General features: G+C 44.5%; 1 protein-coding gene across 1 annotated transcript; it reads left to right on the forward strand.

Annotated features, from left to right (window-relative positions):
- Positions 1–6,949: 6,949 nt before the first annotated feature.
- Positions 6,950–8,592, forward strand: LOC100078883 (probable ATP-dependent RNA helicase DDX56). Its single transcript, XM_039914363.1, is given in 3 exon segments — positions 6,950–7,245; positions 7,247–7,617; positions 7,620–8,592. Coding segments are annotated over 3 exon segments (1,635 nt in total). The 3' UTR covers positions 8,588–8,592.
- The last annotated feature ends 1,982 nt before the right edge of the window (positions 8,593–10,574 follow it).

A 10,574-nucleotide genomic window follows, 5' to 3' on the forward strand; every position in this document is an offset into this window, starting at 1 on the left:
GCAAACTGTGGAGCATTATGGACTTGTACTGCTTTCTGCTTTGATTAACTCACCTTTCAAAAATTAGAAATCTGAAAGTGAAAAGAAAACATGTAATATTTAAACTAATATTAAATATTAGTGTTATAATACTTTGGAAAACAAGAAAAAATTTTTTTAAAAGGAAGGGATTTCATAATTTATGCAATTGAACGATGCAAACACATATATAATATTCACAGATGACGTGGAACATTTCTTTCTAGCACAAAGTGCATAGATGCTTAGCAGTTTAATATGCCATTTTTAAAAAAACCTAAATTGATCAAGCGTGCTTTAGTAACCATTCCTTTTGCCTTCAGTATGACCCACAATTACATAAAAGACCTTGTAATCACCCAGTTTAACTTTCAGAACTGTGAAACAGACATTTTAATTTTATATGAGAATGATACAAAGAAGGAAAATTGAAATTTCACTTTGCAATTTGAAGAGAAAATTTTTTGCGGTCATTTTCTGGACACCATTTTCACTTAATATTAACTGTCAGTGAAGAGAGTTTTTATTTTATATATAAACAAAATGAAAGTTTGATCAGTGTGTGCTCTTAGGATTGGAGCTAGGGTAGCTAATATGGAGAAGGAATATGATTCAAGAGACTATAAAAAGTTGGCTGGTATTGTAGGGAACATCGTAACTGCCCCTCTTATTCGAAGATGTGGCTTCTGGTTGTAAGCTCCTATCTTTGACAGTGGGAGAAAAGACAGACATAGAACTGGCACACCCCTTCCTGCACTGTTCCTGAGAAGAGATGGATCTTTGCTGAGATACTAGGTTTGTCTCTCATTGGGCCAGTGTCTATTTTTGTCTCTGACTCCTTACATTTCAGTCCTCACAAAGCCTTTGCTCTAGTAGAGCAATCTCATTTCTGGTTTCTGTCCACCACACTGAGCTGTCTGCTGATGGATTTTCCCACTGGTTGGTCCCTTGCTAGGCTATATGGTTTGAAACTGTGCTCCACTGTGTATTTCAAATGCTTTTTTTTTTCTGCCCTCTGGGCTTGCTTGGGCCCATTCTCATTTCTCCATACAGGGCCTGCTTTAGTATTCTACTGTCATCCATTCTCTTCAATCATCATAGCAATAGGACGATGGGCTTCAAACCAATTGCAAATGTGTAGTCTTTTTTTTAAGAGCTGATGAATCTTAAAGCCCGCAGTAGGTTAATAACAGCTGCCTAAAGTCAGCAGCTACAGAAAGTAGAATTCCAGGCATCTATTTTAAACCTGTCTGAAACACTGTCTGAGGGATGTGCAGTGAAACAAGAGGAATCCAGTCAACTAGACCACTTGAAAAGTCTCAGGTGTGCCATGAGGCTCTAGGTTGACCTAATAACTGTCCTCCAGATTTCTTTCTGATCTATAAACGTAGCATTTCATTTTCATGAGGTAATAGGGCACAGTTCTTGGCTGCCTGTAATGGTTGGGAAACAATTTCTCTATCCTCTTTGCATTCATAGTTCAGTTCTGGTTGTATATTCCAATGCTGAAAGGACAGATGGATTTTGCCTATGATTTGTTTGTGAAAGATTTTATCTGTACCCAAGTTTTTTTCGTGAGAGGAAATCCTGTGTTTACCCCTTCATGAATTCAGATCAAAGGAAATGGCTTTCATTGATCGCAATGGAATTTTATGAGATTCTCTCTACCTGCTCAAAATAGGCTTGTGTTTTAAGGACCTGGCACCATGTTATCCTTGCACCTTTTCACGTTTCCTTCATTTTCAGGAAGAGAAATGGAATGAGGTAAGGGGCTTGCGAATGGACCTGTGAACCTCAGACTTGAGAAATGAAAACAAGGAACAGGATTGCATGGGGCCCAGGCCCCATTATGGCAGACCTGTGAGACCTGAGGTAAGCTGACAATGCTTCCTAGCCTCATCTTCACGCTCATAAATGATGGCTAATTTGATGTACTCCTGTGGATTAAGGATGTAGTTAATAATGAAAAGTGTAAAAGCTCTTTGAACTCTTTCAGGCTAAAATGCTGTCGCATGGTAATTAGAACTGTAATGAAAACTGATAACAGTTAGGAATTCTAAACCTGCTTATGTCAAGGTGAATATTAATGATATGAAATACTAATGCAGAAATGTTGTTGGTATTGCTGAACCCAACCTACAGTCTTAATCTTTCTGGAATATCATGGCAATCTTTCACCACCCCCCATTTACTTTTCTGTTTGAAGCAGGCTCATACCCACATGGCATGATGCATAACTCCACTTCTGTGCCATGGTTCAGTGGAAAGAGCCTGGGCTTGGGAGTCAGAGGTCATGGGTTTGAATCCAGGCTCTGCCACTTGTCAGCTGTGTGACTCTGGGCAAGTCACTTAATGTCTCTGTGCCTCAGTGACCTCATCTGTAAAATGGGGATTAACTGTGAGCCTCACGTGGGACAACCTGATTACCCTGTATCTCCCCCAGCACTTAGAACAGTGCTCTGCACAAAGTAAGCGCTTAACAAATGCCAACATTATTATTATTATTATTATTATACCTGATGTTGATTTTAGGATCAGCACATTATCCTGGAGAAAGCTCATAATGACTGCATCTTAATCTGCAGTTGAACTTCATTTTTTTAATGGTATTTGTTAAGTACTTACAGTGTGCCAAGCACTTTTCTAAGCACTAAGCACTAAGCACTAATACAAGTTAATCAGGCCAGATACAGTCCCTGCCCAACATGGGCTCACAGTCAAGTAGAAGGGAGAACAGGCATTGAATCCCCATTTTGCAGTTGAAGAAACTGAGACAGAGAAGCTAAGTGATCTGCCCAAGGTTACACAGCCAGAAAGTAGCAGAGCTGGGATTAGGTCCCAGGACCTTTGGCTCCCACTCTCATTCTTTATCCACTAGATCATGTTACTTCAATATAGTAGCAGTGGTTCTAATGATAATGGGTATGCAACACATGTGCGATTTTCATAAGAGGGGTTTAGTTGGATTAAAAATGTGCCTGGATATCCTATCAGACCTTCCAATCCCTAGTAGAAGGGGTTGAATTATAATCCAACAAAGAGTTGTGTCCTCTATGATTGACATCTCTCTGTCATATGATGTAATCTGATGCTGTCCTGGCACCCATCTCTTGGACTGCTCCCTGTCCCTGAAATCCCCATGAATCCCCATGGAGCAAACTGTGTGCCAGAGACTCCAACCTCCAAACCTGGACCATGGGCAGGGGTCAGTTCCACAGGGAAGGACCTAGGAAAGGGATCCTGTAGTCTGGATTTTGTGCTCCTAGGGCAAGGGCAGGGAGCAGAGGCCAACTAGGGTCCTCCTCCTTGAGGGATTGGAGCCCGGCTCAAAATTGCCTCAGCCTGCATCTTGCCTGGAGAACAGAGAAATGGTTTCAATAGAGATATGAAAGCCATAATCAAAAGGAGGGCAGCTTCCTTTTAACCGATTCCTAAATAACTGAAAATGGAAGAGCATAATTTAAGTATTCTTATGTTATCTTCCTGCCCACCCTTTCTCCACCCACCAAACCTTCAATTTGCCTCAGGGCCACCCCTGATTTACAAGTCTGAGAGAGGTCTTGAAATCAGACTGACTCCCTTTCCTCCAGAGTTCATCTCCATGGTGGGGGCAGTGGGGAGAGGACACCCAGGCCTTCCTCTAGAGCTTGTCCCTGTGGTGGAGGCAGTGTTCTCCAGAGTTGATGCCCATGGTGGAGCGAGTGGGGAGAGGCTGCCAAGAGTTTCTTCCAGAGCTCCCATGGTGGGAGTAGGGGGGAGAAGCCACTCAGGATCTTTTTCCATATCTGATCACCATGCTGGGGGCAGAGAGAAGAGGGTACCATGGGCCTTCCTTCAAAGCTGACCCTGTGGTGGAGAGAGGCTATCCAGGACCCTCCTCCAGGAGGACGGGAGATGGGCTCATAAATGTCCCTGCATGCTGAGGAGAAGCAGGGGAAGAGCAGGATCATGGAGAGTTCCAACTCCCTCTTCTCCAGTGCCACCCCCTCATCATGAGATCGGGTAATTTTGTAATTTAAACTTTGAAGATAATTGATCAGGAGTTGATATAAACCTCACCCTCTTCAGATCATCATGAAGGATTTCTCCTGATTAAAATGTCATAGCACAAAATGCATCCATCTTTCATGGAACCATAATATTTATTGTGCAGCTATTGAGTGCGATGTACTGGGAAGTTGTAATTGGGAAGTTCAACAGAAGTGCAAGATGTATTCTCTATGTGCTAGGTGTTAACACTCTAACAGAGGGGAAAGTCATAAAAATATTCCCAAGCAGTGAAATCAGAATAAAAAATAGAATGTGCATTCATGTATACATATACACCTAAGTGCCAAGGATGGGCAAAGTTAATAAAAGCATAAATGTGATTGGCAACTGAAGGGTTGGTAACATTTAGGATGCTAAAAATTAGTTGAAAAGGATTAATTAGAGGCTGTTAGGAAGTCTTCGAAGGTGGAAAGGGCTAAGGTCTGGTGGATTCAGAATGTAGGAAATGAAAAGATGACATCTGTAAGAAAACCAATATAAAATTATTTAAACATCTTAAGGTTTCCTGAAGGACTGAATGGTTGGTATCAATATGGAGCTTGCTAAACATTATTAGTTTATTTAAGTACTTATGGTTAGTACATATTCTCCCAATATATTGCAAGCTCCTTGAGGGCAGGGACTATGTGTTATTCTCTTTCCATATATATTCCCTAAAAGCTATTCCTGGCAGGGAAGAGATGAATTAGAACTACCTAGGTTCTCTTTGATTAATGTAATCTGATCTTTTATTGGCTCTGCTGTTGGTCCAATGGAAGGTGCACTGCTTTGGGAATTCATTCATTCATTCATTCATTCATTCATTCAATTGTATTTATTGAGCACTTACTGTGTGCAGAGTACTGTACTAAGCGCTTGGAATGTACAATTCAGAAGACCCAGGTAATGCTGAGCAAAACACCAGCACTATAATCAATTCCTTCAGTCAAGTTCTATGTCCTGATGATGCACAATGGATTGATCTCAGAAAAGATGTTTTGGGGTGTTTGGGAATTCACAAGAACTTATATTTAAAAAAATAATTTAGAAATCAAATTGTGCACAGTGAAAGTTCACATAAAAGAAAATCAAAAAATTGTTAATGGGGTTATAGCCAGTACATAAAATGGTGCCCTAATACTCCTCTGTGCTCAGTGTATACAAGGGAGAATTTAGCTCAGGGTTTCTATTAGCCTCACGTTTTCTGAGACAGGGCCCACCTTGTTAAAGGAGAGAGCCGAGGCTTGGGAGTCAGAAGGACCTGGGCTCTAATCCTGACTCCCCTAATTGTTCGCTGGTGTGATTTTGGACAAGTCACTTAACTCCTCTGTGCCTTGATTTCCTCAACTGTAAAATACGGATTAAGACTGTGAGCACTATATGGGATTATCTTGTACCTACCCCAGTGTTTAGAACAATGCCTGGCACATAGAAAGTGATTAACAAATGTCATTATTATTATTTTTTTTTGTTTGTGTCCAACCTGATTAGCTTGTACCTACCCCAGCACTTATTACATTTTGCCTGGCATACTGGAAGTGCTTAACAAATGCCATAAAAAAACAACAACAACTAGAAAGATAAGGAAGGAGTTCCTTACTGATCCAGGCATTCCAAAGGTACAAAGGTGATGTGGAATCTGTCCAGAATCTGAAAGGGAACCCCATCCTGCGTCCTTTTAAGATTTATGAAACTCCAATTACAAATGTCTGCTAACAAATAACATTTTAATCAGAGATAAAATTTTTTAGTTTTTGAATGGAAAAGGAAATTCAAATGGAAATTTAAGTCCACAAAGTTAAGATTTAAACCAGAAAATCCCATAATAGAATCCCAATCCCCACTTCTTTGGCCCACCTTCCTATCAGCTTAATTAAGAGGTAAAACCACTCTACCATATGGAGCCTGCTTATAAGAGCTGAAGCAAGCTCACCTCACTCAATCAGTCAGGACAGAAGAGATGTCTTCTCCTCCCCCAAAAAGAGCTCTGGAGCTTTGCTCCACCATACCTGCCCTTTATCACAGCAAGAGGTCATAAATCAGCCCCTTTGTTTCCTGGGACATTTAAATTCTCTTTTCCTTCTTAGTTCCCTTCCCATCTTTCAACAGAACCTTTGATTGGAGGTTGCAAAAACACAAAGCTCTCATCAAAGATTGACCACAATACAGCACAGTCAAGCAGTTTTCCAAGGGCAGGTGAACTTGAATTTACAGTGAAATGACTCTCCAGGCTGATGAGCATGCTATATTCCATTTGGTTAATTCTACCACTTTAATATTGAAGAATTACAAAATCAGTCTTACTTATTTTCAAATGTTTTTGTTTGGGAAGACATACTAGCTACTAGTGTTATTTTACTAATTTTTCAAACAAATTATTTTTATGTGCAAGTTCAGTAAATTATATCACCAGTTGTTTTTTCTGTGACCTATGGATTAGTTGCTAAAACCTACTTCAGTGTGAAACCAGGCACGTCTCACTCTCACAATGAAAACAATTAGTTCTTAATTATATTGAAAGGACACCTGTAGCCTTATTTTATCAAGCCCAATCATTTTGGTAAAATTCAACAATCTCCTTTACTCCAAACTAGATTATTTTATTTAGAAAAGTGGAATTTAGATTAATGACTTCCGAATGTGATCCTGTGCTTGAGCTACAACAGCCTTCCTATTCTACTTATCACTGGAGATGCTTCCTATTTCTATTTGTCAGTATTATGTCTATCTATCAGTCAGGAATGCAGTTCTGATTACTGCATCTTCGGTAGGGCATATTAGGGTTGGAGGTGGTAGAGAGAAGGTCAACTGAGATGATTAGAGATCTGGAGAGAGTTCCTCTTGGCGAGAAATGAAAAGAATAAGACTATGCAGATTGGAGCAGTTCAGACTGAAAGGGGCCATGATAGAAGCCTTCGGAGCAGCCGTGGAGGACGAGCCGCTGGGCTTCGAGCACATGGGTTTGGATCTGCGGCTCCTCCAGGCCAACACGGACCTGGGCTGGTCCAGACCCACACTGATCCAGGAGAAGGCCATCCCACTGGCCCTGGAAGGCAAGGACCTGCTGGCCCGGGCCCGCACCAGCTCCAGGAAGACCGCGGCCTATGCCGTGCCCCTGCTCCAGCACCTGCTGCACCGGAAGGAGACGGGGCCTGTGGTGGAGCAGGCCGTGCAGGGGCTTATACTGGTGCCCACCAAGGGCCCAGCAGGCCCAGACTATGATCCGGCAGCTGGCGGCCTACTGTGCCCCCGACGTGTGGGTGGTCAACGTGTCCGCCGTCAAGGACTCCGCGACCCAGAGGGCCCTGCTGATGGAGAAGCCAGACGTGGTGGTGGGGACCCCATCGCGTGTGCACAGCCACCTGCAACAGGGCGGCCTGGTCCGGCGGGACTCCCTGGAGCTGCTGGTGATGGACGAGGCCAACCTGCTCTTTTCCTACGGCTTTGAGGAGGAACTCAAGAGCTTGCTCTGCCAGCTGCCCCGAATCTACCAAGCCTTCCTAATGTCGGCTAACTTCAATGAGGACGTGCAAGCTCTCAAGGAGCTGGTCCTGCACAATCTGGTGACGCTATGCTGCAAGAGTCACAGCTGCCGGGCCCGGAGCGTCTACAGCAGTTCCAGGTGCTGTGTGAGGCGGAGGAGGACAAGTTTCTCTTGCTTTATGCCCTGCTGAAGCTGAGGCTGCTTCGGGGGAAGTTGCTGCTGTTCGTCAACACCGTGGAACGGAGCTACCGCCTCCGCCTCTTCCTCGAGCAGTTCAGCATCCCCGCCTGCATGCTCAATGGCGAGCTGCCTCTGCGCTCTAGGTGCCACATCATCTCCCAGTTCAACCAGGGCTTCTACAACTGCATCATTGCGACAGATGGGGTGATTCGCTGTGAGCGAGCCCGCAGAGGAGAAAGGGCTTCGGATCCGGAGGCGGGGGTGGCCCGCGGCATCAACTTTCACAATGTGGCAGCCGTGCTCAACTTTGACCTGCCACCCTCCCCTGAGGCCTACGTGCACCGAGCGGGCAGGATGGCGCGCGCCGACAACCCAGACACAACCCTGACCTTCGTGCTGCCCGCAGAGCACCCGCAGCTGGCACGGATCGAGGAGATTCTCGGAGGAGAGAGCGCGGAGCCCGTCCTGCAAAACTATCAGTTCCGCATGGAGGAGATCGAGGGATTCCGCTACCGCTGCCAGGACGCCATGCATTCTGTGACGAAGCAGGCCATCCGTGAGGCTCGGCTGAAGGAGATCAAAGAGGAGCTGCTCCACTCGGAGAAACTCAAGATGTACTTCGAAGACAACCTGCGGGACCTGCAGCTTCTGCGCCACGATCAGCCCCTGCACCCAGATGTGGTGAAGCTGCACCTCAGCCACGTCCTCGACTACCTGATCCCCCCGACTTTGCGTGGCATCGCCCGCCCCCACAGCAGGCGGAAATGCAAGAGGCCTTTGTCTTCCCAGAAGGGCTTCGAGACTCACAGGCCCAAGAACCCTCTCCGCACCTTCAAGTATACCGGGAAGAAATCCCCCGCAGCCAAACCTTCCTGAGCCCCCAGGCCCACAGGCTGGCCGGGAGGACTATTGCCGGAACCCGAGCCGGACCGGGGCAGCCAGAGGGACACTGGGAGCCAACCCTCCCCAGGGCACTGTTTTATTGCCATTGTTCTTGTCTGCCTGTCTCCCCCGATTAGACTGTAAGCCCGTCAAAGGGCAGGGACTGTCTCTGTCTGTGACCGATTTGTAAATTCCAAGCGCTTAGTACAGTGCTCTGCACATAGTATGCGCTCAATAAATACTATTGAATGAATGAATGAAAGCCTATACAGATAGATGCTGACGCTGCCACTTGTCTGCTGTATGACCTTGGGCAAGTCACAACTTCTCTGTAATAATAATAATGTTGATATTTGTTAAGTGCTTACTATGTGCAGAGCACTGTTCTAAGCACTGGGGGAGATACAGGGTCATCAGTTTGTCCCACTTGAGGCTCACAGTCTTCATCCCCATTTTCCAGATAAGGTGTCTGAGGCACAGAGGAGTGAAGTGACTTGCCAACAGTCACACAGCTGACAAGTGTCAGAGCCAGGATTCAAGCCCATGACCTCTGACTCCCAAGCCCAGGCTCTTTCCACTGAGCCACGCTGCTTCTCTCTCCAGAGAAGTATCCTCTCCAGCGCTTAGAACAGTGCTTTGCACGTAGTAAGCACTTAACAAATGCCATCATTATTATTATGGCATACTGAATATCAGTCACCCACTAATACCCTATGTGTTATTCACTGATTCGGGACAAGTTCAATAACTCCATGATTAAAAGACTGCTTGCTGCAAGGCAAGCCATGAACTCTAAACAACTCACTCTTCATAATGGATTAAAGAATAAGTGGAAGAAATTGTTAGCCAAGTGATGAGGTACCAAGGTTGATGAAATTCACAGGTACAAAACTGAAGCCCAACCAATGATTAGTTTTCTGTTTAGAGTGTATAAAGGCCCCAAAAAATTATCAGAGTGGCGTAGTATAGAAAAATGGGACTGGGATCCAGGAGACCTGACTTCTAGGTGTGGCTCCACCAAGTGCTGCCTGAGTGACCTTGGGAAAATCACTTTACTCCCCTGGGACTCAGTTCCTCATCTGAAAAATGGGGATAAAATACCTGTCATTCCTCCCTCTTAGACTGCGAACCTCATGTAGGATAGGGACTGTGTCTGATCTGGTTGTCTTGTACCTATCAGTGCTTATCATATTGCTCAGAAAATAGTAAATGTCTAAGAAATGCTACCGCTCAATAATATGACTGATTGACTTATCATTATTATTATGATCGTGGCACCCAGTACCAAGGCCATATTGAAGAATAAAGATGGTTCAAATTCATCATAAAAATCCTAAAGTGAAGGCAGCATCTTCTGAACTACTTTCTTCCATTGAAGACAAGGCCTTAAACAGAACCGTAACCCCGAAGAAATAGTCTCTCTGCCAAAAATTTAAGGTCACTATGACAACCATTTCTATTGGCATTTAGGAATGGGAGAAGGAGAGCAGGAGAGTTACTCTATCATGTCCTCACTGAAGACTTAGCTGAACCAATCAGACAGAGGGAATGAGGAGGATAAAGAGGGGTGAGGTTGGAAGAAGAAGAGATTCTCAGCCATATTGAGTTGAGAGGAAGTGAGGTGTATGCCTGGGAGGGAAGGATACAGGGAGAGACACAGAAAATAGGAAGGAATTGGAAATGATCACTAGAGGTTCATAGTTCAACAATCAGGACTCTGGAGGAACATGGCTCCTGCCCTTAAGGGGGAGAAGAATGGGAGCCCTGGTACACCTACAGTAAAGTACAGAAGGTCCTTGATAGGAAAGTAGTAGATTGGAGGAAAGGAAGTTTGAACTGGATTCTTTTCTGATGTTACCTTCTTAAGAAATTATTAAATATTTTTGAGATATCAGATCTTGGTATCTGCCTGTGGAAGGGGTTAGGAGAAAAGCTTCAGGTGCCGAGGACAAACAGGCCTGAGGAGTTGCGGGTGTAGGTT

Source organism: Ornithorhynchus anatinus, chromosome 16, assembly GCF_004115215.2.
Source record: "Ornithorhynchus anatinus isolate Pmale09 chromosome 16, mOrnAna1.pri.v4, whole genome shotgun sequence".
Classification (NCBI taxonomy): domain Eukaryota; kingdom Metazoa; phylum Chordata; class Mammalia; order Monotremata; family Ornithorhynchidae; genus Ornithorhynchus; species Ornithorhynchus anatinus.